Source organism: Mangifera indica, chromosome 3, assembly GCF_011075055.1.
Source record: "Mangifera indica cultivar Alphonso chromosome 3, CATAS_Mindica_2.1, whole genome shotgun sequence".
Classification (NCBI taxonomy): Eukaryota; Viridiplantae; Streptophyta; class Magnoliopsida; order Sapindales; family Anacardiaceae; genus Mangifera; species Mangifera indica.
The window spans coordinates 6,841,259-6,869,072 of NC_058139.1; the positions used below are offsets into that span (position 1 = coordinate 6,841,259).

General features: G+C 33.6%; 7 protein-coding genes, 1 long non-coding RNA gene and 1 pseudogene across 10 annotated transcripts; 4 read left to right on the forward strand and 5 right to left on the reverse strand.

Moving 5' to 3' along the window:
* Positions 1 to 1,217: 1,217 nt before the first annotated feature.
* On the forward strand, positions 1,218 to 5,368 carry LOC123209930 (TSET complex member tstD). The gene is made up of 5 exons (XM_044628027.1): positions 1,218 to 1,378; positions 2,644 to 2,757; positions 3,949 to 4,028; positions 4,506 to 4,630; positions 5,038 to 5,368. Exons 1-5 carry the CDS (start codon positions 1,326 to 1,328, stop codon positions 5,107 to 5,109), a joined length of 444 nt encoding a protein of 147 aa, XP_044483962.1. The 5' UTR covers positions 1,218 to 1,325; the 3' UTR covers positions 5,110 to 5,368.
* Positions 5,369 to 6,114: 746 nt separating this feature from the next.
* On the forward strand, positions 6,115 to 7,341 carry LOC123209929 (SPX domain-containing protein 2-like). Its single transcript, XM_044628026.1, has 3 exons — positions 6,115 to 6,630; positions 6,737 to 6,860; positions 6,956 to 7,341. The coding sequence occupies exons 1-3, from the start codon at positions 6,337 to 6,339 to the stop codon at positions 7,120 to 7,122; spliced, it is 585 nt and encodes a 194-aa protein (XP_044483961.1). The 5' UTR covers positions 6,115 to 6,336; the 3' UTR covers positions 7,123 to 7,341.
* Positions 7,342 to 7,884: 543 nt separating this feature from the next.
* LOC123211509 (embryo-specific protein ATS3B-like) lies at positions 7,885 to 9,085 on the forward strand. The gene is made up of 3 exons (XM_044630281.1): positions 7,885 to 8,091; positions 8,195 to 8,302; positions 8,634 to 9,085. Exons 1-3 carry the CDS (start codon positions 7,972 to 7,974, stop codon positions 8,892 to 8,894), a joined length of 489 nt encoding a protein of 162 aa, XP_044486216.1. The 5' UTR covers positions 7,885 to 7,971; the 3' UTR covers positions 8,895 to 9,085.
* A 281-nt stretch (positions 9,086 to 9,366) lies between these two features.
* On the reverse strand, positions 9,367 to 10,358 carry LOC123211511. Its single transcript, XR_006501423.1, has 2 exons — positions 10,217 to 10,358; positions 9,367 to 10,126 (listed from the first exon to the last, which is right to left on the reverse strand). It is a non-coding gene; the product is annotated as an uncharacterized LOC123211511 (long non-coding RNA).
* Positions 10,241 to 11,327, forward strand: LOC123211510 (RHOMBOID-like protein 5). Its single transcript, XM_044630282.1, has 3 exons — positions 10,241 to 10,420; positions 10,566 to 10,825; positions 10,920 to 11,327. The coding sequence occupies exons 1-3, from the start codon at positions 10,241 to 10,243 to the stop codon at positions 10,954 to 10,956; spliced, it is 477 nt and encodes a 158-aa protein (XP_044486217.1). The 3' UTR covers positions 10,957 to 11,327.
* A 440-nt stretch (positions 11,328 to 11,767) lies between these two features.
* LOC123211508 (DCC family protein At1g52590, chloroplastic) lies at positions 11,768 to 13,895 on the reverse strand. Its single transcript, XM_044630280.1, has 5 exons — positions 13,456 to 13,895; positions 13,176 to 13,233; positions 12,491 to 12,598; positions 12,104 to 12,196; positions 11,768 to 11,999 (listed from the first exon to the last, which is right to left on the reverse strand). Exons 1-5 carry the CDS (start codon positions 13,631 to 13,633, stop codon positions 11,909 to 11,911), a joined length of 528 nt encoding a protein of 175 aa, XP_044486215.1. The 5' UTR covers positions 13,634 to 13,895; the 3' UTR covers positions 11,768 to 11,908.
* Positions 13,896 to 15,800: 1,905 nt separating this feature from the next.
* LOC123211928 (probable polygalacturonase At3g15720) lies at positions 15,801 to 21,532 on the reverse strand. Of its 2 annotated transcripts, none has more exons than XM_044630908.1 (11): positions 21,398 to 21,532; positions 21,159 to 21,290; positions 20,775 to 20,918; positions 20,543 to 20,680; positions 20,270 to 20,440; positions 19,952 to 20,159; positions 19,795 to 19,876; positions 19,626 to 19,713; positions 19,421 to 19,534; positions 19,105 to 19,340; positions 15,801 to 15,992 (listed from the first exon to the last, which is right to left on the reverse strand). In XM_044630908.1, the coding sequence occupies exons 1-10, from the start codon at positions 21,437 to 21,439 to the stop codon at positions 19,110 to 19,112; spliced, it is 1,350 nt and encodes a 449-aa protein (XP_044486843.1). In that variant the 5' UTR covers positions 21,440 to 21,532; the 3' UTR covers positions 15,801 to 15,992; positions 19,105 to 19,109. The 2 variants fall into 2 exon arrangements, with proteins under 2 accessions (XP_044486843.1, XP_044486842.1); XM_044630907.1 differs by having other exon boundaries at positions 19,605 to 19,713.
* On the reverse strand, positions 16,021 to 18,304 carry LOC123211929 (probable polygalacturonase At3g15720). Of its 2 annotated transcripts, none has more exons than XM_044630910.1 (9): positions 18,145 to 18,304; positions 17,750 to 17,893; positions 17,518 to 17,655; positions 17,235 to 17,405; positions 16,917 to 17,124; positions 16,760 to 16,841; positions 16,570 to 16,678; positions 16,386 to 16,499; positions 16,021 to 16,305 (listed from the first exon to the last, which is right to left on the reverse strand). In XM_044630910.1, the coding sequence occupies exons 1-9, from the start codon at positions 18,148 to 18,150 to the stop codon at positions 16,075 to 16,077; spliced, it is 1,203 nt and encodes a 400-aa protein (XP_044486845.1). In that variant the 5' UTR covers positions 18,151 to 18,304; the 3' UTR covers positions 16,021 to 16,074. The 2 variants fall into 2 exon arrangements, with proteins under 2 accessions (XP_044486845.1, XP_044486844.1); XM_044630909.1 differs by lacking the exon at positions 18,145 to 18,304 and adding an exon at positions 17,992 to 18,122.
* Positions 21,533 to 23,616: 2,084 nt separating the features above from the next.
* On the reverse strand, positions 23,617 to 27,778 carry LOC123210945 (annotated as a pseudogene).
* Positions 27,779 to 27,814: the final 36 nt, after the last annotated feature.

Genomic DNA, 27,814 nt, shown 5'->3' on the forward strand with positions numbered 1-27,814 from the left:
TATACATATGAAAACTAAGTGAATAAATCAAATATATTATGATTTTTTTATCACATACACTTTTATTATTTGGATTAATTTTGAATCATAATTATAATTGTATAATTCTTTTATTTTTTTTCACCATCTTTATTCTTTTATTATTTATTTGTCATCATCTCCGCAACTTGTAAGGTCTCAATATGAACCATTTAGAGATTAACTTCAACGACAAAACCAAAATTAGTAAAAACAACGGATAAGTGATTTGATGTCATTGGATAAGTGACTAAATGGGATGTGCTTGATTGAAGTAATACTAATTGTTTGTGTATGGACGCTTTTGTAGCTGGCACGAGATACTATTAGATAGTATAGGGTAACATTGGTGAGATCCAACATTCTTCTCTTTTGAATCTCAAATGACAACGAGATTTAACAAAGAGATGACATTAATGAGATCTACTATTCTTCTCATCTTGATCTCACACAATGATAAGATTTAAGCTTCTTGAAGGGACAACATCAATGAAATCCAACCAACACATCAATCATTATGGTATTCAAAGTGAGGGCGATGTAATAAAAAACGAAATTCACGATCATCATTGACAAGCAATGGTTGCCTTGTGTTTGATGAAGGAAATTGTTAAAGATAGATGAGTAAAATAATGTTATATAAGTCATTTTAATGTTAATATAAAAGTATAAAAACAATTTAACTTATTGTATTAATATTAAAATATTTAAAGATTAACTATCAAAGTATTTTATATTTTTTTATATTTTACCCTCTAATGGGAGTTGGAAAAATGAACTTTTTTTTTTCAAGTTTTTGAGGGCGGAAAACCATCCTTTAGACAAAAAAAAAGGGTGGGAAAAACTCATTCCCTCCTTATAATTAAGACATGATTCATATAGTTGATGATAATTATATATATTTATTTTTTATATTCAATTTATATATATAGATAATATATTATTATATAATTAAATGATTTTAAATTAAAAATAAAATAATCTTTAATTAAAGAATAACATATTATTTATATGTATAAATTATATATAAAAAATGATACACATAATTTTGCTAAAAAAACTATGTGCAGTAATTTAAAATCACCCACGGTGAAAAGCACACAAGTTATGGATGACCATTTTCGTCAATTTCTTGCGACAACTCTCCGGTATACGAATATTTTCGTAATTTCGTCAAATGGATTTACTTGGGTATATTGACAAGAATTTTTCAAGTGGCGAAAATAAAGACAAAAACAAATATCAGCTAACCGGAATCTCTGAAACTCTCACGGAGAAGGGAAAGGAATTGGAATTGTCTTCTGAAAATGATACTTGCGGTGTTGTTCGCAAATTCTGAAGGCAATATTCTAATTGAACGGTAAGGCTAGATCTCTTCCCTTCCGTGAATGTTTTAAATCGTAATATTTTCGGTTGAAGTTATTGCTAATCAGCACCCTCTTGGGGTAATTTTGATGGGCCATCGTTTGACTGGCTTTGTTGGTCTATGCTTTAAATTTTTATAGGGGTTAGATCTCAGATGGGTTTTGCATTTCTGCTGAAATTGAATAATTCATAGTTTAATTTTGTTTCTATAGGCTCACTTTTTAAAAAAAAAAAAATATATTTAATGGAATATTATTGATTCTTTTATCTTGGCACCTATTGTTGGGACTAAAGTAATTAGAGTATCTGTTCATACGTATTTGAATGACTCTGACTTTATCAATGGCAAGTACAAATTAATCGAAATCATTGATTTTGTGAGTGTTATCCACTAAACCATGGAAGGAGATAATAATTATAGATGCCTTAATTTTATGACAATTTGCCATAATTTCATAGTATTGTATTGGTTGATTGTGTTGAGAGGTTATATAGAATCTGGAAATGGATTTTAAGCTGAGGATTCTAGTTGATTGATGTAGATATAAGTATTTGCATGTGTGTGAAATAAAATTCTGGTTTTACTACTCTAAGAATCTATATGACTTTATTAGGCTCTGCTGTTAAAGAGTTTTAAAAATGGTCTAATCGAGTTAATATGTGAAACTGGGCAGTGGGTTGGAGACGTCTGTAAAGCTTTTATAGCTTAGGCCAGATTGCTAATGATAGTTTGTGTGCAGAGTTTGATATACTCAAGTATCTTTAGAGGTTCTCGAGGTGATCCTGTACTTTTGGGGCCTCTTTCATAAGTATTCTCATTCAACATAACTATGCATGTAAATGCAATTAGTTCTGCAATTTTCTGAACTTACGAAGTTTAATGGAGAAAGGTCCTTCTACATGCATCATGTTCATATTTGACCACAGAGCCAGGCTCCTATGAGTTGTGTGCCCTCTTTTTTGTGTCAACAATCATTGGGCAAATTATTAGATGGAATGATACTGGCATTTTCCTTTTGAATAAACTAGAGTAGAGTTTGCTAGTCCCACATTTTTGGACGGAAGGTGCTGTATCCCCTCTGTGATTGAACCTTTTGATGTTGATACATGAGAAGTGAGAGCTGTGCTTGAGAACAATGTATCCGTTTATGGGAAATCAATTGATTTGTTCTAGTTGTTACAGCTGCTTCCTTTTTGTTCACCTGATCTGCTTGATAACTTTATAGATGCTCTGATTTGACGGTTAATGTTTTGTGACAGATTTAATGGAGTACCGGCTGAGGAAAGGCTACATTGGCGAACTTTCTTAGTTAAATTGGGAGCAGATAATCTTAAAGGTGTCAAAAATGAGGAGCTCCTTGTTGCTAGCCACAAGTATGTAGATCCTTTTACTTATTAAATCTGTCATCTAGATGTAGTGATAATTTTTGTTTATTGCTTGCATTACCATTTGAGGTGCAGTTTGGAACTACTTTGGAGTGCTAATGATACTGTAAACCGTACCAAATTAAACCAGACTAGGGAACCGTTGAGCTGGGATCCCTCCGATCGAGCAGATTGGTTTATGTAGTGGACCCTTTGAAGGATTGGATAAGGGAAAACCTTATCAAATTTTACATCTATGCTGAACAGCAGGCCTTAGCTAGTCAATGCAAGTCCACTCAACCTTCTGGAATGAGCACAGAATGTAACCTTGAAACCCTTGGGGATGTGATTCAAATCATCCTGAGTTCCTGACTACAACTAGCAAAACTTTGAGCTTGCTTTAATTCTTCTTTTCTGTTGTCATTGAACATGTTATCATGTCGATTCTTGCCTTTGCTTTCTGATATGTACCTCCTTTAGAAATCAACTAAACACTGACACAACCAAGCGAAACTCCTTATGCAATCAAATGGACACTGCAACAACTAAGCTAACCTACAGAAAATTTACTCAGACAACACGGAAGAATACTGGCAAACAACCAACCAACCAAGAATTAAACTCTGATAATCTAGTTTTACTTATGGACTAAGTAGGTTAGCAGCCTATACAAATCCACTGCTATATCCATATTTACATGAGGAATAAAACTCAACAAGAAAACAGGATAATTCCAGTAATTTGAAGAGCTGGAGACCTCCCCTTTGAGCCAACGACTGCCCAAAACCAAAATGATATTTTCCCCTCCCTTCTCTCCTGCCTCACCTTTTATCCCTCTATTGCCTAAGCCTTCTCTAGCCACATTTCCCTCCTTTTCCAAGTGGTCCCCAATTGTCGTTGTGCCACTACCCCAATAATTGTTTTTCCAGCAATGTTACACTTAACCACCCAGGTGTCTAACACTTTCCTTCTCTGTAATAGGGCAGAACATGTTAATGAGATAAGTGGTTCTGTTTTTCAGTAGCAACCTTTACTGCACATTTTTGCATTTACTTGGCTCATTTTAAATTTATGATTGATAAATAATTGATTGTATGGTTTTCTCATATACTTGAAATATTTACATTACTGAGATATTAATATGTTTGTGATGTAAGTGAAAATGTTTGACTCAAATTTCTTTTTTCCTCTTCTTTTCAGGTCAGTCTATATTGTTTATACAGTGCTTGGTGATGTCAGCATCTTTGTTGTGGGCAAGGATGAGTATGATGAACTTGCTTGTAAGTACATATAACTTTCTTAAGCTTGTAAGGTTAGAAAAAGCCATCAAGCTTGTTGATGCCAAACGTATGATGCATTTTATCTTTAGTTTGGCAGATGGACCTCCAGGGTTTTCATTAGTTTTTCTAGTTTTTTTTTTTTTTTTGATAATCTATAGATAAAAGAACCAAGTTCATAATGCCTTTTACATGCTTGCTTTAGCTGGTTCAGCTCTTTGATTATTATTAAAATATCTTTCAAGTTGCATTTGTCTCTGATAATCTATGTATGAATGGATAGTCGATGTTAGTGCTTTTCAAAGGCATAAAAAAATTGTCATGATTGTCTCCTTTTCCTTAGAATAATTGTGGCATTTGTGTAGATTTTGATTGTGATGTACTGCATGCTTTAATTGGCTAGAGGATGGCGATGAGTAATTGTGTTAAGACACTCAGCTTGTTTATTTGATGATCTTTTCCCTGCTTGTTTTTATGTAGTGGCAGAAGTGATTTTTTCTATAACCTCCGCTGTGAAGGATGTATGTGGAAAGATTCCAACTGAGCGCCTTTTCCTGGACAAGTATGGAAGGATATGCTTGTGCTTGGATGAAATAGTTTGGCAGGTGAGTTGAATTGAATATTTTCGTATACAATAAAATTTGATGCAAAACTGGAAATCTTCTTATTATCTTGAGGATCCTTTCATTCTCTAGGTGAACAATTAATGCATCTGTTTTTTTTATGTATAGTCATGCTCGTCATTATAGAAAACTTCGGGAATCAATGCATTTTTAGGTTTTATTTGATAGGCATGGTAGCTAAGGCTTATAGGAAGTAGTTTCGAAGTTCTTTTAGGTAGCGCTGAATATTTCATCAGGTAATCAGAACTGAGTGGCTTGCTCAGTTATACTCACATTTTCGGCGAACTTCAACAACTGGGTAGATCTGGTTTTTACTTCTTGTTGTTTTGCATATCATGTATTATTTCATATGCATTTACTCTCATTGTTTTATCTTTTTAATTTTAAAGGGATTGCTGGAGAATACAGAGAAGGACAGAATCAGGCGACTCATAAGGCTAAAACCTCCCACTGAATTCTAAATTGAAAGCTCTATCCCATCATCAATCTTTTTGAAGACGGGGACAATAATGCTCCAATGGCAATATTTTTCTGAGAGCTAGGCTTTTTAAATCTTCTGTTGTTGAGCTTGGAGTGACTGTTACATAATTTCTTCAAACCTCAGTTCTACTCTATTGTTGTATTTTCTGGAAGGAGGATTTGAAATTGTTGGACTTGTATTTTTTAATTAACGAGGATATCTCTTTTAAATTTTTTAAAATATATTGCATCTCCATGAAACTTGTTTCTTTGTTTTGAGTTTTCCATTTCTTCATTTTCTAGGAAGCCCCTGTTCACTCTCACTTAAATACAATATTTATATGCAGTTTGCAGGATACAGTAAAACTATGACAAAACTAAAATATTTTTCTAGGATACAGTAATCTTATTTACAAAAGAACGAACTAATGACTTAGCACAATATAACATTATGGCAAAAAGCAATGACATCATCTCAGATGGATATGAAGTGCAGCGTCTCGACTTAATTCTTCTTCCTTATTGTTGCTAAACGACATCGTTTGGAGGTTGTCGATTCTAATTCACACCATATGTTCACCTGTTTGTCATCTTCTTTTTGTTACAGCATACAATTGCCTTTCTTCCCTGGAGTCTGATTGCAAGCCTTAGGCAATGCGCCAATGCGCCATTCTTTTCTGCTGGCCTCTGAAGGAACGAATTTGTTGCAAGTGCATGCCTGTTTGTCTTTTGAGTGATTCTATTTGATATTTTCCGTATATTCGCCACAGGATTCCAGTACGATTCCAGGATGGTGCCAGCCGGCCTTGTTACCCTCGAAACAACTAATAAAACAACAATAAATCGCCACTAGACTGGAGTTGGTTGAAGTTGATTGGTAGCTTGACTTGAAAACATTTTCCTACGATGAGAATATCTGCAGGAACATTCCCAGAATATGCTGATATCTCCTTAATTTTTACGCTTGTGATTCCTGAAAATCTTGTAAATATCTGATTTTTTTCAATTAATTTTAAGAGAAGACGCATGTTGACTTGCATATCCTCAAGTTCAGCATATACTTTGGAATCTTTAGGATTCAGTTCTTGTGAAAATTACCCACTGGTTCAAGGAATAAAAGTTCGAGAAATTGACTTGAACCTCAGAATATGATTATAGTACTTACAGAGGAACAATATTTGTCTTGAAATAGTTACGGTTATAGAGGGTAGAAGAGCTAATACTTTGCAATGAAGTACGGGAAAAGGCTTCGGAATGAGGTTGAGAGAAGCTTCCCTGAATGGAGAGGTGAGTTTATATCTTATAAGCAGTTGAAGAAACAACTGAATCTGATTGATCCTGTGTCAAGGCCAAGGAAGAGGCCAAGAATTTCCATTGGAGAAATTTTTGATACTGGGTATGGAAGAAATGATGTGAATTCGATGACGGTTAACGTCGGTTTCACCAGACTGTTAGATGAAGAAATGCAGAAAGTTAATACATTTTACATTGACAAAGAGGAAGATTACATCATCAGATTAAAGGTAACAGTTTCCCACATCCAATTTCTCCCCATTCATCATTACAATTGAAGGATCCGTTTAGGTTCATTTTATTGCATAGGAAAATGAAAATATTTTGGCATTGCAGGAGCTGCAGGACATGGAAGCAAACTTGTCCTGCAGAAAAGAGATGTTAAATTTGCAGAAGGATATTTTAGATTTTCATGCTGAAATGGTTCTGCTTTTGCATTACAGTGTGCTTAACTCCACAGGTACTTTCTCTATTGAAACAAATACACATTGTAGATAAAATAAATTTGTTAACACTATCCAAAGTCATCATTTAAGGCTCAAAAACCTTAAACAGGATTTGTGAAGATAGTGAAGAAGCACAACAAGCGAGCAGGTGCTTCGATTCATGTTTCATTCATGCCAAGGGCGCTAGAGCAGCCTATCTTCTCCACCGGCTTGCTTTACAAACTGATGAAGGAGTGCGAAGCTATGCTGCATCGCCTTTTTCTGGACCAGCCATAAGATCACCAGAAGTATAGCCGACAGATTTGCATCCCAATAAAGAAGTTAAATATAGAATGAATATATATATACATTATATTCATTCACCAAAAGGAAAGAAAAACAGTATTTGTTGGGATTGGCTTGGTGTTGTCGTTGCTCAAACTCTCATTTTGGTATAGATGTATGCATATGTTGTATAAATAAATGCTCTATTGAGTCATATAATTTTTAAACTTACATAGTTGTATACATTGCTTAATTCACAGTAATAATAAGTAAATTTGCTATTGGGATTCAAGGAGCTAAAAAGATTGTTTATACTATTGAAATTCTCTCTTATATGTGCGTATATGCACACACACATATATATAGTTTTAAGATAATATAATTACATAATTTTAAATTAAAAATAAAATATCAAATTATATGATAATTATCTAATTAAATAATTAAAAATTTAAAAATATTTAATATATATTTTTATTATATTATTATTTTTTAAATATATTAATCTTTATTAATAATATATATCATATGATAATATTCATATTATATTATAAAATATATATTATATTATATAATATATCTATTACATCATTTTAATTTAATATATTTTATAATATATATATTTTTATTTATATGGTACCCTATTATAAAATGTGTATGATGTGTAACAGGATACTTATCTACAAAGCGTGTGACCCGTTCTAATAAAGTTGTATGAAAACCTTTCTACGAAAAGACTGATTTAACCCTGTTTCACTAGAAACTTCTTTAACAACAATTTATTTTCAGCCGCCGAAATTCCTAGTCATCACTCACTCTCTGACTTTCTCTCTCTCTCACACTCAGCGGTTTGTGCAGAAAATGATCAAAGCCGGAGCTTTTCTGCTACTTTTGGTTTACATTTTGAACTTATCAGAAGCCAAATCTGTTGTTCTTCATCGGCCTCAGCCTCATACATCCTTCAAAATCAATGCAACCCAGGTAATTTCTTATCTTTTAAAACAAAAAAAAATCGATTCTTTGTTGAATCTTAAAGGGGTAAAAGATCTTTTGATGTGATTATTTTTTGTATATCTTTTAACAGGCTGCAGGCAAATGCTCTTACTCAGTATCGATAAAAACAAGCTGTTCTTCCACCACATATACTCGCGATCATGTCAGCCTTGCTTTTGGCGATGCTTATGGCAACCAGGTTTTCCATCTAAATGCTCTCAACATAATTTTGTTTCAGTGGGAGCAAAAATATAAATTTCAACAATTTACAAGTTGTAGATAGATTAAAAGCAGGAGAGATTAGATTAATACTGCCATTTAGAATAGATTAAATTAGTTTAGTCAGGAGAAAATTAAAAAAAAGTACTTTAATTTGGGAATATGCATGAATTATATCAAAATTTTTTTCTTATTCAATTATAAACTCTATATTCAATCACAATACAACTTTTGAAAAGAGGGATTATTTGATCAAATAATGTGTAATCATAATTAAATTGAAGAGCTTGTGATTGTTGGATGATGATCAGGTGTATGCACCGAGGTTAGATGATCCGTATTCAGGAACATTTGAGAGGTGTTCGACAGATACATATACATTATACGGTCCGTGTACATACCAGATCTGTTATCTGTATCTCTACAGGACCGGATACGATGGCTGGAAGCCGGATTCTGTGACGGTTTATGGCTATTATACCAAGTCTGTTACTTTCTACTACAACACTTGGATTCCTAATGGCGTCTGGTATGGATTTGATGAATGCCATGGCGCCTCGGCATCCGCCTGAATAATGTAACAAGACGAGTTTTTACTTGTTTTGCCTTATTGTTGTTCTTTGATTAATGTTTCATGGATACGAGACTTTGCAGGTATTTCATTTTAGGGGGATTGAATGGTATTTCTCTGAAATTAAACGGGTTCCTGAAGGTCAAATGTGAGAATTTTGTCAGGAATATAATTATTGACATTTAAGAACCAGATGCCAATCTCGAACACTTTGTAGTTTGTCGCTTTGTAAACGGAATATTTTCATATTTAATATTTTTAATTTAGGAATTTAGATTGTAAAATGATTTTTCGGAGGATATATCAGTAATTTTGAGTTGAAATTAAGTGAAAAAGGAAGTTTAAAAAAATTTAAATATATATTTTTTTGGGTTAAAATTCTCTATTAAATAAAAATATTAAAAATTAAATATTGATGTATCAGCCAGACGATAAGATGACATATTTGTTGGAATGTAAAGTTAAGATCTTGATAATTAAATCATAAGAATAATTTAATTAGAGATATCAAATGGTCTGAAATCCAGGTTTTACTCTTCTTAAAAAGCGGAGGGCAGGGATTTCTATGCTTAATGAAACGATTCTATATGATAATCTGTCTCAACTCAACGTACTGAAAACTATTTACCCAAAAAACCATCTAACTTAAACATTTAGAATATATATTTTTCTCCCTTAAAATAGCTGCCATTCTACAAACCGGGCAAGATTTTCTCTTTGCCACCCAAATCCCATCACCCTCTCTTCTCTCTGTCGGAAACTGTTTGTCGTCGTCAGAGCCTCTGCCCAGCCGCTATGGCCAGTCAGCCATATGCTTCAGAGACATGGTGCACATGGCTCGTCCCTCTCATTTATATGGTTTGTGTTGTCATGTTTGGTTACACAATGTATGTCAATAATTGTCCAGAGACTACTGGACCAGAAAATTGTATATTATATGATCCACTGGGGAGGTTTTCGTTTCAACCATTGACTGAAAATTATTTCTTTGGTCCTTCAATCCGAACGTAAGAAAACTATTCATCTCTGAAATTTTCGGATTCATTTGTGTTAATGGTAAACGGAGAGATTTTTCAATATATATTTCTTTCCAGGCTTAAAGTTATGGGTGGCCTTGATCGGAAGCTAGTGGAGGATGGTGAAGTATGGAGACTTTTTTCTTGCATTTGGCTTCATGCTGGAGTGGTTCATTTACTTGTTAATATGTTGAGTCTTCTGGTTACCGGTGTCAGACTTGAAGGCGAATTCGGATTTTGTAAGAGGTTATTGGTATCTAAATGTCAAAAAACTGAGGTGTTGTATGGAAAAAAATTTTCTACTAACCTTAAACATTGTTGTTGAATATTCATGGCAGTAAGAATTGGACCTCTGTATGTGCTTTCTGGGTTCGGCGGAAGTCTCTTGTCTTGTCTTCATAAAGAAGTAAGAAGAGAAACTGTTTCAGTGGGTGCTTCAGGTGCCCTCTTTGGACTGCTGGGAGCCATGCTTTCAGACCTTATCACAAACTGGACAATTTACTCAAAAAAGGTAAATGCTTTTCTTCAAAACCTGTCAAAAACCTTTTCCATAGAGAAATGAGTTGTATTCTATCAGTATGACCTATTTGAAATGTCTATTCTTCAGCAAAACTTATAATGAGATGGAGTCTGACTTCGTTTTCTTGTTTGTTCAGTGTATTGCCTTCACAATTCTTGGGATAGTTATAGCCCTGAATTTGGCTGTTGGATTTGTACCTGGTGTGGATAATTCAGCACATATAGGAGGATTTATTGCTGGGTTTCTTCTTGGCTTTATTTTTCTTCTCCGCCCTCAATATGGATATGTAAGCTCCAAATATATTGCAGCAGGACATGATGTCAAGCACAGGAAACCGAAGTACAAGTTCTATCAAAAGCTGTTGTGGGTTACAGCTTTAGTAACTTTTGTAGCCGGGTATACCAGAACTAAACTTTTCTTCTTTCAGAATTAACTGAAATTTTCACCACCTTAAGAGCCCAACTCTGGCTGACTTTTTCCGATTCGGCAGATCATTGAGTGGCTTGGTGAAAATTTTGAGCGGCTGAGTATATACAGGGCTGATTGGGTAGACAAATATTTACAAAAGCAAGGGAATGCCATTCCAGGACTCCAATCAACAGAATTATTCCTGCATCATTTGAATTGCAAACTCTTCAAAGCAACAAAGATAGGACTATACTCTACCCTTCATCATACATTTGCTGAATAAGGAAGTACAGATATTCACTAGATAATTTTTAGGTATCTACACTTCGTTAAAAAATTTTGTTCAATGTAGCGAAAGGGCAACATAAATATGCCGGCAACATTCCTTTGTATATCTCATGTTTTATTAATTTCCTAAGTATTATGAAAGAAATTTATGCGTTCATATCAATGAAAAAACTTGATACTGATCTTAAGTTCTTCTGATCTATTAAAACTGAGTTGCACTTTTGTTGAGTAGGGCTTGCAAGCCTTGCATGTTGTTTTCTATGTAATATGGCCGTGCAAAAGACGAGCAATGTGTTTCTTTAGCAGGAGGCTGTTTTATAAGATTGAAAAAATGAACTAAATGCTGTCTCCATTTATTTAAGAACTAAGCTACCACATAAAATGTTGTTTAAAAAAAAAAAAAAAGGAGATGATTTATTTGCTTAACTACTTCATAATTAGTGTTAGAGGGCGAGGGAAGTACCTGTTCATAAACAGTTGCTTCTACAGATAAGTTATTACCACGTTAAATTATGCAATCACTAAGAATTGAATTTCTCCATTTTCTACACCTAATTATCAATTAATACAAGGACAGTGAAGAATAAAACTGGTAACAATCCATGAGTCAATGACAAGCTAATGTGGAGCTACAACGAACAATTTATACCAAAGATATTTCTATTTATTTATATGTAATGATTATTTTATTTCCACCAGAACAAGAATTGGTTAACCAATCAAGAACTCTCACTTCTGGGGTTTCCAATATACAATTATTTCTAACAACAACCATCCATTAACTTAATTGTCATATAACTCACACGAGTCTGAACGACCAAAAATCGTGTACCGATTGTTTGCAATGTTGTCATATACAAAATCTCTCGCAAACCTGCAAACATCCATATGAGGAAGAATAAACTCTGGATGCTTCATTGTTTACATAACTGAAAAAACAGCAAGATAGAATAAAGAAACAAAAAGCATGATCCTTACAGAGGTACAATCCGAAGTAAAAAAGCAAGCTGAGGGAAAGGTAAGTCCACATATTCCATTATCTTGAGAACAGCATCTGACTTGATATATGACCTAAAAACAAATAATTAATTAGCAGATAATATGTGCAATCCTATTTCTTTTTATAATTTTCAGAAAGACAGAATTTCATTTAATTGACAAGTAGACAGAGTATTCATCCTTTTCTCTATCTCTACTACCCTCACACAAAATGTATTCTGAATTATATTTAGAACCTCAAAGACTATGTATAGCAAAAAGGAAAAATGAAGCTCAAAAGGTAAATTTAAAAACAGCTGCTGGGCTATGGAGTTCAAACCAATTTAACAAAAATCTTTACAATGGTCTGAACGTGTATATTTATACCTGTCCTTTTCAACGAGTACAACACTCGAAATATCATCAGGAGCTCTTCCTGACCTCCTCAGTAAATTTTTGCCTGCTTCACTTTGGAGTGCTTCATACCTGATTCTCCTGTCAATTTTGAGTAAAAAGTGGAAACAGAATAGACTTTAGTAAGGAACACTCTAGCGACACAATAACAGAAATTTATGCCCAAGAAACATCCAAATATACAAAACAAAGACTCGCTACATATTTGTCCTATGAAAATCATTATTTTGATCATCTTCCTCATACAGGTCATATAATAGATGTATACATCTTTACAGCTGAAAGATTAAACTACAAAGTAAGACAAATTTTACCAATAAAAAGTCGTTAAAAAACAATAGAAGGTAAAGTGTACATATTAATCAAAATCCTGCTCATCATTGCCAACACATAATTTTGATCCATCCAACTTCTAATACTGTTACTGACCTCCACTATATAGAATTAAATTCATCCAATGACTGTGAACCATCTAAATTGAGGATACAAATTTACTTTAACATAAGATGCGAAATCCACAATTATTATCTAAAACACCCATGAAATATCAACGTATGATGAAATTGAAACCACCAATTATTTCAAGTGTATAGATAGCTTAATTATGATAAAAGAAAAAAATAAAAAAGAAATGCACAGGTAGGAAGTAGTCACTGACCCATTTCGATCAATGTCACGAACAAACCTCACACCTCCATTACACAAGTTGCAAACACCTGTTGAATCAAACAAAAACCGTAAATTAATAAATTTATCATCAACCCATTTTCAAAAACGAATTAAGCTTGTTCATTTTACTAATCAAATTCTAAAACAATATACTGAATCACTGCATATCTGCACAACAAAAAGAGAAAAAAGAAAAATAATAATTCTTATCGGAAAATTAGCAAACACTTGAAGGGAATCAACATTTTAGCCAGAAAATAGAATTTTACCGTCATATAACATGATGGGTCTGGAGTCACGTTCAAAGAAGCTCGCAGTAGCCTCCACCCAGTCCACAGTGTCACGTCTAGGAGGGGATAGAGTAGCAACTATGACAGTCGCACGGCTACCGTGCGCCGGGCGTGAGAAGCTTAAACGTGCGCACCCGCCGGGAACCAGAAGCGCCATGAATAGGAAACACGGATTAACTTCCTAGACCGAAATTAAAATTTCGTTTTTAGTGAATTCAAAAATCGAATTACTATTATATCCCTCCGTTGTTTCTGAATTGATGGCTGTAATTTGGGAGGATTTCTGTCATAAGTTAGATATTTGCTTCACGTGTGTGTGATGTGGCTTCAGAAGATGGGGGTCACGTGGAAAATTGAACGCCACTGGAACATGAAGATGAAGCTTAGTGGCTAAACAAGACTCCAGAGGATGATAACAATAAAACTAGGCTTATTTATTTTGGTATATTCACATTTATATATATTATTATATAATTTATTATTATAAATTAATAATATAATAATATTTAATTATATAATAATATATAAATATATATATATATATATATTTATATAATTAAAATAAATATATATAATATTATTTAAGGATGATAATTTCTTGTGGTTTAATTACACTTTAGTTGTAGAGAATGTTTTAGTAAATTTTTGGCATTCCAAGTTTGCACCAAAATGTTAGTGACGGTATCGGGCCAGGGCCGGATATGAAATGAAAAAGTTATTTAAAAGTGTTATTGAAATAAAGTATTACCTAAGGATGATAATTTGGGTCTGACTTTAAAAGTTACAATCTTAATGAGAAGAAAATTCTCTGATAAAAACAAAAAATGAGATTGAGATGGAGATGAAAAAAATTCCCGCAGTCGAGGATAGGGATATGTGTCACCTCCCCGCCTCCCTTCCTCTCCCCATCCCTTTATATTAATATATTTATTTAAAATATTAATATATTTTTATAATTTTAAATTATTTATGTTTTTCAAATTTATTTAGGTTTTTGTTATATATATTAAAATAGTTAATATATTATATTTGTGATATTTGAAATAGTAGATTAATTTTAATTTTACTCAATTTTGTTATTTAATATATTTATATTGTATTTAAAAGGTATAAAAAAGAGATTTTTTTTGCAAGTACGAGGGGAATTTTTCCCTGCGAGAATGGAGAGGGGATGGAGAATCATTTTCATTCCCGTAATGAGGACGGGAATTAACATTTCCTACGGGGATTGAGATCCACTCTCTACCCCCTCCCCATTCTCATCCTTAGTATTACCTACCCCAAATATTGGGGAGGATTTCCAATATAATAAAATTATATATATAACTTTATGTTATTTTATTTTTAATTTAAAAATATCAAATTATATGATGATATGTTATTATTTATATATGAAATTATACATATTATTTGTACATAATTTTGTGTTACTCTTTGGAATAACAGCATGGGATATCCCTGTTGAATGGCAATAAAATTTTGTTTTGAAATTGGAATTATGTAACATTTTCTATGAACGTTTTTAGTGTTTCTAAATCTTATGTTAGAGCAAGGGCTGGTGTGGTAGTGTGTGATGAACCCTACATAATTTCGTAAAAATTGTACAGTTTTTAAATAAACTTAAGAAAATATTGAGATATACAAACTTAATTAAAAGTTAATAACTTTATTACAAGTTATTCTCTTTGAAATATAAAGATTAAAAAAAATGGGATTTTTTCTTTTTTTAATAAATTATAAAAGTTATAAAGAAAAATTATAAAAAACACTAATGAAGAGATAACATTATTTATGATCACACGGTTGTATATTATAATTTTATGTCACATTTCAAGATTATTGATGTTGATTAGTTTGAATTTTAATAATTAAAATTATAAATAATTTTATATCGATTAGAGATATTAAAAATTTTTTAGTTTATGATCATTTAAAGTTAAAATGTTTGTTATTTGAGACGTGAAAATATCTATTTTTCCTTTTATAAAAATAAAATAAGAGTAATTAAAGTTGCGTGTATTGGAAAATTCTAATTTTGGAAATTTCTAATTTGTTTACTGTCCCAACGAAAGTTTACAAAAAGACTTGATACACCTCACATGTTATAATCTTGGCTTTATAGTTTGGTGAATCTTTGATAGGTTTCAATTTCAATAATCTATTCTACATTAGTCCCATCACCTAAACTTGATAGTGAATCCAATAAATTGTTGCTTAATAAGACACTTAGATGGAACCTGCCTTATCCCTCATGGCTGCAGATAGCCCCGGGGGAGGAAAATCCACAATTCACAATCCATAAATTCGTATATTGTCAAACAAAGGAGGTAGAAGAGGCTGCGTGGATTCTTATTTTAGGCAACTGACTAAATATGGCTGGCGTGCAGCCAAATCTGGAAAAGTGGACCACACAAAAAGATTATCACTTTCGCTGTCATCCATACGCTTTCACAGGATCGTCTCCTGGTCTGCGCCTGACTGAGCTTTTTAAGGATCTAATGATCTTTATGTTTTTTCTATTCAAAAACATTGAAAAAGTTAAAGGACTATAAAACTATCACGATATAAATTGATTTGAATAATTTAGCTTTACATTTATTAACGTTTAAGACAATCTACAGCCGGGTAAGAATTAAGAGAGTCTCCGTAAGCGTTGATACATGAGGCTTCGCTAACAACTCCAGACTTTGAATTCTGTATTTTAACGTCGCTAACTCTAACATTGTAACAACCGGTAGTATGGCTGCAACTCAATATAACTGCATCAGGATAAACTGAAGTCCCCCGGAAATTATGGTACGTGATATCGCTTAGTCTAACAGCTGACGTCTATCATTGAAACAAATGAATGCATGGTTAAGAGCTAAAGTAATAATCAAACTTAGCATCGTTTTGGACTGATGTTATACCTGATTTTGGCAGTTTCTATGTGGACAATAATATTGGTCTATGATAATAGGGTTCTGAACTGACTCCAGGCGAATTTTGTCAAAGGTAATGTTCTTGGCAGACCCAGATCCTCCCTGGAAAAGTTACTTGCACACATAAATAAATCAATTCGTTTAGGGTTTATTATTGAATTTTCTTCTTTACCTGCCATGTTTTTATCCTTACACCATTAGTAGTCCCTTTGAAGATAGAGTCGTAGACTAGTATGTTTTGAACTCTAGCAGAAGTTCCACGTGCTCCCAAACTTCCAATACTAGAAAAAATAAAATCAAACTAATTATATGTGCAGATGAATATTATAGAAATTTGGGTTTAGCTTATTGACATCAAAAACCTTATGCCATGGCCTGGCCCACATGTGATACGATTAAAGGTGAAGTTGAAGGATTCAGTACCAACTGCAATACAGTCATCACCTGCAGTAAAATGAAGAGAAATTAAGTTAAAAAAGTTGTAATGGCATATTATTAACATACAGAATCAGAGAATACCAGTTCCAATGGTGCAGTCTTTTACAATAACATTGCTTGACTGGTCGAGATCGATGCCATCGGTGTTGGGGCTGCTATCAGGAGCAGTGATAGTTAATTGAGAAAGGACTACACTCTTGCTACCAGTTACAGTAATATGGTTCCGTTGGCTGTTGACGTGATGCAATCCATTCACACGCAGGTTATTGCAATTGTTAAATGTCAAAGCCTAGCAAAATCGCCAAAATGATTTAGTACTGACTGCATTTTATCATAAAAGGTTAACATTATTGTTCTTCTTTAATTGAAAATATACGTCAGATTAATAATTGTTCTTACGGAGGGTCTATTATAAGGACTATAAGCATTCTTCCACCAGCTTTCACCGCGTCCATCAATTTGCCCGTTTCCATCAATTTTAAGCCAGTTTATGCTATCAAAAAGAAGCCAGGTTTGCACATCTTTTCCTTTCCAAGCTGAATATTCCGGTGCCAGAATATTTCCCCAAATCTGCGATACCATGATAACAACACAAATTATTTATAAAATTAATTTTTCATAATAATCTTAAGCCGAAATAGTAACAAACTTTGAAATTTTTTTTCACAAATGTTCAATTTACCTGAATATTAACTGATGAGGACGAGCATGGACCTCGAAACGTAACTGGGTACAAAAGGAATGTTTTCCCACCTGGTATAACCAGAAGTGGTTCAGATTTCTGTGCTCCACAAACAGCTGCCCATGCTTTCAAGAAAGCCTTTACACCATAAATAAATTCAGTGTTTATATTTTTAAAACTTGAATAAATCATTAGGAAAGGAAATAAATAAGATGGAGACAAAAGAATTTACTTGTGAATCATCTGTTGTGCCATCACCAACAGCCCCCATATTCATCACATTCACGGAGTATTCAAAAGCACGTGGTTTAAGAGAGAGTTGAAGGCTCGATCCGCAGTGTGCCATGGATAAAACCATGAATGTAGTGAAGATTTTCTGTAATGTAGAAATGTCAGACTTGGAAATGATTCTACAGAATTTTTGTAGTATAATTTCAATATATGCTGATGTAAACAAAACAATCGAAAACTCACGAGTTTCATTACGAAAAAAAATTGCTGATAAAAACGTTTAATTTGTTTTTTGAAAACAGAAACAGTCAGTTTTGAAGTAAATGAAAAAGTGTTACATTTATTTATACATGCATATGTATATATGCAAGTTTGAAGCCTATTGAGAAAGCTTACCAACATATTTCTATATCAGTAGAAAAGATGAAGAATAAAGTGATGAAGTTTGCTGCTAAAGTATTAAAGGAAGGGCAAGCTAAGTGTTAATTGTAGTGTTCATGTGAATTTATAGCTCAAATTACCAATAAATGTAAAATTAATTTACACCATAATAATTGGATTTTTTACTACTTGATTGAAAACATACAGAAAATCGTGTTGGAAATGGATAAAATTAATTGATTAATTTTTTTAAGTTTGTGATCACTTAAAATTAAAATGTTTGTTATTTAAGGAGTGAAAATATCTGTTTTTCTTTTTATAAAAATACTTGAAGTTGCGTGCATTGGAAAATTCTAATTTTGGAAAATTCTAATTTGTTTTAATATGCCAACGAAAGTTTACAAAATGACTTGATACACCTCACATGTTATAATTTTGCTGACTTTAAGGTTTGGTAAATCTTTGATAGGTTTCAATTTCAATAATCTATTCTATATTAGTCCCATTTCCTAAACTCGGATAGTGAATCCGATAAATTATTGCTTAATATAACAATTGGTTGGAACCTGTCTTATCCCTCATGGCTGCAGATAGCCCAGGAGAGGAGAATCCACAATTCACAATCCGTAAATTCGTATATTGTCAAACAAAGGAGTAGAAGAGGGGGATACACAAGATGCGTGGATTCTTATTTTAAGCAACTGAATAAATTTTGTGCCAAACTTGGCCATTATAAGGTCACTGTAATCTGTAATTGGCTGGCGTGCAGCCAAATCTGGAAAGGTTTACCATACAAAAAGACTATCACTTTCACCGTCATCCATAAAATTTCACAAGATCGTCTCCTGGTCTTCACCTAACTGATTTTTTTAAGGATCTTACGATCTTTATGTATTTTTATTCAAAAACATTGGAAAAAGTTAAAGGATTACATAACTACCACGACGTAAATTGATTTGAACAATGTAGCTTTACATTTATTAACGTTTAAGACAATCTACAGCCGGGTAAGAATTAAGAGAGTCTCCGTAAGCGTTGATGCATGAAGCTTTGCTAACAACTCCACGCTTAGAATTCTGTATTTTAACGTCTCTAACTCTAACATTGTAACAACCAGTAGTATGGCTGCAACTCAATATAACTGCATCAGGATAAACTGAAGTCCCCCGGAAACGATGGTACGTGATATCGCTTAGTCTAACAGCTGACGTCTATCAATGAAACAAATGAATGCATGGTTAAGAGCTAAAGTAATAATCAAACTTAGCATCGTTTTGGACTGATGATATACCTGATTTTGGCAGTTTCCATATGGACAATAATATTGGTCTATGATAATAGGGTTCTGAACTGACTCAAGGTGAATTTTGTCAAAGGTAATGTTCTTGGCAAACCCAGATCCTCCCTGGAAAAGTTACTTGCACACATAAATCAATCAATTCGTTTAGGGCTTATTATTGATTTTTCTTCTTTACCTGCCATGTTTTTATCCTTACACCATTAGTAGTCCCTTTGAAGATAGAGTCGTAGACTTGAATGTTTTTAACTCTAGCAAAAGTTCCACGTGCTCCCAAACTTCCAATACTAGAAAAAATAAAATCAAACTAATTATATGAGCAGGTGAATATTATAGAAATTTGGGTTTAGCTTATTGACATCAAAAACCTTATGCCATGACCTGGCCCACATGTGATACGATTAAAGATGAAGTTGAAAGATTCAGTACCAACTGCAATACAGTCATCACCTGCAGTATAATGGAGAGAAATAAAGTGAAAAAAGTTGTAATGGCATATTATTAATATACAGAATCAGAGAATACCAGTTCCAATGGTGCAGTCTTTTACAATAACATTGCTTGACTGGTCGAGATCGATGCCATCGGTGTTGGGGCTGCTATCAGGAGCAGTGATAGTTAAATGAGAAAGGACTACACTCTTGCTACCAGTTACACTAATATGGTTCCGTTGGCTGTTGACGTGATGCAATCCGTTCACACGCAGGTTATTGCAATTGTTAAATGTCAAAGCCTAGCAAAATCGCCAAAATGATTTAGTACTGACTGCATTTTATCATAAAAGGTTAACATAATTGTTCTTCTTTAATTGAAAATATACATCAGATAAATAATCGTTCTTACGGAGGGTCTATTATAAGGACTATAAGCATTCTTCCACCAGCTTTCACCGCGTCCATCAATTTGCCCGTTTCCATTAATTTTAAGCCAGTTTATGCTATCAAAAAGAAGCCAGGTTTGCACATCTTTTCCCTTCCAAGCTGAATATTCTGGTGCCACAATATTTCCCCAAATCTGCGATACCATGATAGCGACACAAATTATTTATAAAATTAATTTTTTATAATAATCTTAAACTGAAATAGTAACAAACTTTGAAAACTTTTTTCACAAAACCTGAATATTAACGGATGAGGATGAGCATGGACCCCGAAACGTAATCGGGTACAAAAGGAATGTTTTCCCACGTGGTATAACCAGAAGTGGTTCAGATTTCCGTGCTCCACAAACAGCTGCCCATGCTTTCAAAAAAGCCTTTACACCATAAATAAATTCAGGGTTTATATTTTTAAAACTTGAATAAATCATTAGGACAGGAAATATATAAGATGGAGACAAAAGAATTTACCTGTGAATCATCTGTTTTTCCATCACCAGCAGCCCCCATATTCATCACATTCACATAGTAGTCAAAAGCACGTGGTTTAAGAGAGAGTTGAAGGCTCGATCCGCGGTACGCCATGGATAAAACCATGAATGTAGTGAAGATTTTCTATAATGGAGAACTCTCAGAGTTGGAAATGATTCTACAGAATTTTTGTAGTATAATCTAAATATATGCTGATGTAAACAAAACAATCGAAACTCACAAGTTTCATTACGAAAATAAAAAATTGCTGATAAAAACGTTTAATTTGTTTCTTGAAAACAGAAACATTCAGTTTTGAAGTAAATGAAAAAGTGTTATATATTTGTATATATGAAAAGGTGGAAAAGATATTTTATTTATTACCCAGGTATCTTTTGACTTTCCAACACCAATCGCTCCATAATTCACAACGTTAAATGCTTTCCCATAAGCAGCATTCACATTCGTGAAAATTGATAGTACAAAGATCAAAATATATATTCTTCCCAACAAATCCTGCAAAGTGAAAAGGAATTATTAAGTTACTACTACTGTTTAGATTTAAAGGTAAAAGCTAGTTACTAAATGGCTGGCATAAGAAACTTCAATCTCTTTGATATTACAGAAACATGACTCGCCAACATAGCTAGCAAACGATGCTGCATCGAACGTCAAATTTGTGAGAATCAAGCTAGAATGGCTATGTTTTTCACACTTTTAGATATATATATAAAAAATTTTGGTATGTTAGATATAAGGAATAGAATCCAGTTATAATACGTACACACACACATATATATATATGTACGTATTATAACTGGATTCTATTCCTTATATCTAACATACCAAAATTACATAATTGATTAATTAGAAATATAATTACCAAATTAAAAATATCTTATGATAGTATCACTTTTAAATATATATATATGTGTGTGTGTGTGTGTGTGTGTGTGTGTGTATGTCTATATGTGTATATATGTATATATATGTCTATATGTGTATATATGTATATGTATGTCTATATATGTCTATATGTGTATATATGTGTATATATGTATATATATGTCTATATATGTCTATATGTGTATATACACACATATAGACATATATATACATATATATACATATGTATATATATGTCTATGTGTGTATATATGTGTATATATGTATATATATGTCTATATGTGTATATATATGTATATATATGTACGTATATATCTCATAAGATCATGTTTAAAAACATACCAAAATTCATAATTGATTAATTAGAAATATAATTACCAATTAGTGATTACCAAATTAAAAATATCTTATGATAGTATCACTTTCAATGAAATGATAAATTACTGTTTACATAGAGTCCTAATAAACCAATTAAAAAAAAATTTGGTTTGACAGATGAGAACTTCAAATTTTACGCATTTGTCTTGCAAGGAATTCATAATTAATTCTGTGTTTTCCTTATAAGTTTACTAAAATTTAATAGCTTTTCGGACAACTTATTAGATAAGTGAATACAAAATTAGGTAAAAAATATTGTATCATAATATGAGCGTTATTTTATTTTTAAATTAAAATAAGATAACTCACATTTACTAATCATCTCAATATTTCAAATTATATATAACTACAACTAAGAGAACGGCTATTTTGGCAATAGACCAGAAGATATTTAGCCTGAGGAATTATTTGAGTTTCCATAAACAATTACCCCATATTTTTGGCTAAAAATTGTTGATTGTCTTAGACATCAACATTCGCATTCATGTAAATTAATAACAATTCATCTATAAAGCACAAAATTTTATTCTACCCAAAAAATAAAATAAAATAAAATTATGAATACTTTTTGGATACACAAATATTTACAAATTTATATGTGTTATCATATGATTAAATAGTTTTAAATTAAAGATAAAACAAAATCTATTTTAAATATTTATATATTTAAAATAAATAGATACTTATAATATTATTTAAAAAAAAAATCCTTCAAACCGAGTAATTGTTATATCGAAACAACAGCTACATTTGTTATATCGAGACAGATTAAATAAATAAACAAGAGGATCAAATAATTAGACCAAAAAAATAGAACAAAATTCACTGACCATATCTGGAATAAAAAGGGGAATACACGAAATCGTACCTCTGCTAAAGGAGATGAACCAATGCGAAATAAGCGACCTTCCTTAACAGAAGGGTTTTGGAGGGTTTAAGTCTATCGAGCTCTGCGTTGTTAACTTCCCTGGCGAATTCTTTTTTTTTTACAATCGAAATCGCATGCCGATAGTGTAAAACAGATTTAACTGTAGTAAAATACTGGATTTATTCGATTTTTAACATGAGCTTCTACGAAAATTCTTCTACTTTTTAATTATTTATAAATAAAAATCAAATTCCTTTAATAAAAATTCTATAAATTAAACAAGGCTCGTGCTCTCAATTTTTTTTTTCTGGACCGATGATTCGAATGCCACAATTTCTTTTAACTAAATTATTCACTTGGAAGAAGGTTGGTTTCCGAGGCCAAGCCCAAATAAGTGTTAGACTGAAAATTAATAAAAATCCAAAATATCCAATTTAAAATTGACACATTAGATAATTTAAAATTCAAACTCAATTTAAAAATAATTTTATTTTAAATTTTATCCAAACCAAACTTAAATATTTGAATCAATTTAAACTCAACCTGTTAAAAACAAACTCAATCCTTTTGGTCTAAAGCATGATATGAGTTCAGACAACCCAGATTGAACCTAGCCTAGATGGATCTTTGTGCACTTTCTTCACTTTCATTTTTAACATACAAGTCCCCGAAACTAAGTAGTAGTAGGTGTGGAACAAAAATCCCATGTATAATCGATGGGTAAAAGCATGTCACTGAAACAGATGTACACAGTCTTCTATTATGGTTTAATTTATCTGATCAATTTATACTATTCTTTGGGTCTGGTGTACAAGGATAGAAAAAATGGCAAATTCAAAGTGGTGGTGGTTGCAGCATTTGCTCACGATGGAACAATATCCTTGAACCATCCATCTTTCAGTCCTTTGAAGTTAAAACAAGCAATCCCAATACCCCGATAAGAATATACTGCAAGCAAGAACAGAAAAACGAATATCAAAGTAAGGTTCACAGAACAAAGTGCACTTTATGTCTTTCATGAACATTTAGAACTTGGAAGCAAGGATCCAGAGGGCAGAAGGGCATATAATGCACATTACATTAGCCAATGAACTTGAAATATTAACCTACTGTGACACCCCTAGGCAAATCTCACATCGGCAAGCTTGTGGCGAGTGAAGTGCTATATATGAGTAAGGCCCCCATTACCAAGCATGACGCGTTTTAAAGCCGTGCGGGCCAAGGGTTGCCCAAAGCGGACAATATCATGCAGGGGGGCAAGGGCCCAAAAGTGTTGGTATCAGAGCCCGGCCCAAGCCTCTGAGGGATGGTGGGGCAAACCTCAGCGAGGACGCTGAGTCCCGTAAGGGGGGGTGTATGTGACACCCCTAGGCAAATCCCACATCGGCAAGCTTGTGGCGAGTGAAGTGCTATATATGAGTAAGACCCCCATTACCAAGTATGACGCGTTTTAAAGCCGTGCGGGCCAAGGGTTGCCCAAAGCGGACAATATCATGCAGGGGGGCAAGGGCCCAAAAGTGTACCAACACTTTGGGCCCTTGCCCCCCTGCATGATATTGTCCGCTTTGGGCAACCCTTGGCCCGCACGGCTTTAAAACGCGTCATGCAGTGGAAACGAGTGGGCCCTCACTCAACTGGCATGATATTGTCCCCTTACGGCCCAGCCTTTTCGGGGTTTTGTTTCGCTTCACCTCGACCTCTTGGGCCAGGTCCCTCACGAACGCGTCTTTTTGGTAATGGGGGCCTTACTCATATATAGCACTTCACTCGCCACAAGCTTGCCGATGTGGGATTTGCCTAAGGGTGTCACATACACCCCCCCTTACGGGACTCAGCGTCCTCGCTGAGGTTTGCCCCACCATCCCTCAGAGGCTTGGGCCGGGCTCTGATACCAACACTTTGGGCCCTTGCCCCCCTGCATGATATTGTTCGCTTTGGGCAACCCTTACGCCCGCACGGCTTTAAAACGCGTCATACTTGGTAATGGGGGCCTTACTCATATATAGCACTTCACTCGCCACAAGCTTGCCGATGTGAGATTTGCCTAGGGGTGTCACACCTACTGTTTCCGATGGCAATACTGTGGACAATTAGCTGAAAGCCTGAAACAGTATATTTCCAGGAAATCTTACCTTGATAATAGGCTTTTCGGTCATGATAATAGTCACCCATCTAACATAAGGCAAGAACCTGAAAAACGGAGAATGTAAGCTGTAAGCAATACGATGGCTTATTATGTATATCTTGAGACACAGACTGGTATTTCTTTTCTTTAATATTCCAACCCATGAAGTAAACATGGCTATAGAATATTTCACACACATGTATGTATATCTTTTCCGTTTAGAATATAACCAGTAACCAGCATTTCCCTTCAATTTCTCCCACCAATGAAACTTTAATTGAAGGAAAGAGGGTTCCAGCAGTCCTTAAGAGGCCACAAGACATCAAGCTAGGTTTGAAACTAACCTAGAAACCCAAGATCTCTGGAAATCTCTCTCTTCCGACTGACTAAAACAACTACTAATTCGAGGGATTAAGATAATATGCATGATGTCAAGGGAACTAGATATATTAGAGAGAGCATAAACCAAGCACTTGAGAACCAAGGTTTTACATATCTCTCCATACCCTTGTTGAAGGCACACAACACCTCTCCGTGACAATCAACATGGTAAAGCAAACGGGTGTGCTGACTAATCCTATTGTTGCAGTTCAAGTCATAGAAGGGCTTTAAACACCAGCACAATTGACTAACTGCTAACCACTAAGTAAGCTAGCAAAAACATGAGAAACTATCAAAGACATTAGAACAATCTTCTAAGGCCCTTTCACTCTTCTGACAATGAGAAATAATTCACAATGAAGCACCAAGGTGATTATAAAAAGGTCAGGGAGGCAATGGTGTTACTGAATGAGTTGCTTCCAGTCATACTTAGCTAAATAACCCAAAATTTATTTTCTTTACCAAATTTTTATCAAGCATTTCTCCGCAGTCCAATATGAAAATGCACTGTACCATCACACTACATGATACTATTCTCCTAATTAAAGCACAGAAAAAGACAACTTAAATCATAATTAAAATATGACATAAATATACACTGTTCACAACTCCCTCTGTGTGCATGTCATACGCTAAACACAGTACATGCTATTGTTTTTCATCCCGGCCACACAGTGATATCTCTGTAATATCCAAGTAGTCCAGAAAAAAAGAAGGATAATACCAGAAAATCAGAGATTTTACCCCACAGCTCTGCCCATAATATGGTTCCTTTGAAGCCAAAGTTGACCTTGAGCATACAAAAGCCTATCATCCCCATAATTGTTATCTCCTGTGAAAGTAAATTGATAAAGGAAGAATATTATCTACTGAATAACATAACCTTGTAAATTAGAAGAACGAAATATTTATTTCAAGATGATGTCATCTTTTGTGAGGACATCAATTCTCCAACTTGTCGTTCGTGAACCAACATTATAATTAAAATAACAAGATTCACTAGCATGTGTTCACATTCATAAGTTCACTTTAAATTATAACAAGGAAAAAGCAAAAACGTTTTTTGAGATGAAACTTTATTTAGCAAAGGAGCGAAATCTGAGTCCATGTGAAGTAATTGAACATATCAAGAATGGGGATCCTATAGAACTACCAGAGACATGAAAGTTGAAAAGATCAGTGTATCGACCACTGTATCCCAGCAATGAGATTAATGAGCAAGTATTAATTATGATTATGGCCCAAAGATTTAATAAGTGCATCAAGAAAGGTGATGAAACCAACAAAACAACATCCCAGAACAGTGGCAAACCATGGCACTGGGGAAAATCTCATGGCCTATGCAATAAATCATATTTAGGACCTATTCTCTATAGTGATATCCAATAAAGTTAGGCATAATGTTATGGATTGAGTTAACTTGATGGAAAAGTTCTTATTTATGAGCCTTGTAAATCATCTCTCAGGAAATATTGCATGCCCTCGACCTTTCAAGGATAAAAGAAAAGAAAAGAGGCCTTCACCCACTAAACCAGAGACAGATAGGATTATAATCATGCACCCATGCAAGTGCAGAAGTCATAGACAGTATACAAACTGAGTCAATATCAAAAACCATATGCGGTATAAGGTCAGGAAACATTTACCTTAATTACACGATGGACAATTGGAATTTCCCGACCCTGAAATAAATAGAAAATTCAAATAACATGAATAACAACTGAAATTACAGTTAAGAAGATAAAGAAATAGAGAGAATAAAGATAAAAGGTATACAGGCTCCTACGTCAACATTAAAAACAACAATCTCTCCAGCACGAATAGGATCTTTACTCATATGTAAGAACAGTATATCCCCCTGTAAACCATATGATTGTAGTTAGATGAGCAACTTCATAAATTATACAGATATAGGAATGTAAAATGAGAATATAAATTCATATGACATTAGAAATAGCCTATCAAGTGATATAGATATAAAAGCCCAAAAAATAAAACCTGCAGAAGATTAATGTCCTATCATGTTCTCTCGATAATTTAAAAGGATGGCCACATTTACCGTTTGCTTACAGAAGCAGGTTTATAGATATAATAATAGTTCCACACCTAGAGTTGCAACACACTAAAAAATCCAGAACTCTCATAGAACTTTATGCAAAACATAAATACGTTTAGAAGGTAAATTGGCATACCCTCTTAAAGCCAGGTTCCATGCTACCAGAAAGAACAACAACAACAGGAGATTCACTGCCAGTGATGCAGATCAATCCCTTCCAAATTATTAGGGCAGAAGTAACAATCATACCTGAAACAAATGCAGACCACCCACATAAACAAACATTTTAACCAGACTGCAGCATACATCAAATTTTTTTTTACAGA

Excerpts from the sequence above, each read along its gene's own strand:
- LOC123211510 (XM_044630282.1), top strand. The coding sequence starts at position 10,241 with ATGGCAGTAAGAATTGGACCTCTGTATGTGCTTTCTGGGTTCGGCGGA. Across the intron at positions 10,421-10,565 it reads GGACAATTTACTCAAAAAAG|TGTATTGCCTTCACAATTCT; the intron begins GTAAATGCTTTT and ends TTGTTTGTTCAG. Across the intron at positions 10,826-10,919 it reads TTAGTAACTTTTGTAGCCGG|ATCATTGAGTGGCTTGGTGA; the intron begins GTATACCAGAAC and ends CCGATTCGGCAG.
- LOC123211928 (XM_044630907.1), bottom strand. The coding sequence starts at position 21,439 with ATGCAGCATCGTTTGCTAGCTATGTTGGCGAGTCATGTTTCT. Across the intron at positions 20,441-20,542 it reads CCTCATCCGTTAATATTCAG|ATTTGGGGAAATATTGTGGC; the intron begins GTTTTGTGAAAA and ends ATGGTATCGCAG. Across the intron at positions 19,877-19,951 it reads AGACTGCACCATTGGAACTG|GTGATGACTGTATTGCAGTT; the intron begins GTATTCTCTGAT and ends ATTATACTGCAG.
- LOC123211929 (XM_044630909.1), bottom strand. Across the intron at positions 17,406-17,517 it reads CCTCATCAGTTAATATTCAG|ATTTGGGGAAATATTCTGGC; the intron begins GTAAATTGAACA and ends ATGGTATCGCAG. Across the intron at positions 17,125-17,234 it reads GTCCTTATAATAGACCCTCC|GCTTTGACATTTAACAATTG; the intron begins GTAAGAACAATT and ends CGATTTTGCTAG.
- LOC123211509 (XM_044630281.1), top strand. The coding sequence starts at position 7,972 with ATGATCAAAGCCGGAGCTTTTCTGCTACTTTTGGTTTACATTTTGAAC. Across the intron at positions 8,092-8,194 it reads TCAAAATCAATGCAACCCAG|GCTGCAGGCAAATGCTCTTA; the intron begins GTAATTTCTTAT and ends ATCTTTTAACAG. Across the intron at positions 8,303-8,633 it reads GCGATGCTTATGGCAACCAG|GTGTATGCACCGAGGTTAGA; the intron begins GTTTTCCATCTA and ends GATGATGATCAG.
- LOC123211508 (XM_044630280.1), bottom strand. The coding sequence starts at position 13,633 with ATGGCGCTTCTGGTTCCCGGCGGGTGCGCACGTTTAAGCTTCTCACGC. Across the intron at positions 13,234-13,455 it reads ACCCATCATGTTATATGACG|GTGTTTGCAACTTGTGTAAT; the intron begins GTAAAATTCTAT and ends TTGATTCAACAG. Across the intron at positions 12,197-12,490 it reads GTACTCGTTGAAAAGGACAG|GTCATATATCAAGTCAGATG; the intron begins GTATAAATATAC and ends ATTTGTTTTTAG.
- LOC123209930 (XM_044628027.1), top strand. The coding sequence starts at position 1,326 with ATGATACTTGCGGTGTTGTTCGCAAATTCTGAAGGCAATATTCTAATT. Across the intron at positions 4,029-4,505 it reads TGAGTATGATGAACTTGCTT|TGGCAGAAGTGATTTTTTCT; the intron begins GTAAGTACATAT and ends GTTTTTATGTAG. Across the intron at positions 4,631-5,037 it reads TGGATGAAATAGTTTGGCAG|GGATTGCTGGAGAATACAGA; the intron begins GTGAGTTGAATT and ends TTAATTTTAAAG.
- LOC123209929 (XM_044628026.1), top strand. The coding sequence starts at position 6,337 with ATGAAGTACGGGAAAAGGCTTCGGAATGAGGTTGAGAGAAGCTTCCCT. Across the intron at positions 6,631-6,736 it reads ATTACATCATCAGATTAAAG|GAGCTGCAGGACATGGAAGC; the intron begins GTAACAGTTTCC and ends TTGGCATTGCAG. Across the intron at positions 6,861-6,955 it reads CAGTGTGCTTAACTCCACAG|GATTTGTGAAGATAGTGAAG; the intron begins GTACTTTCTCTA and ends AACCTTAAACAG.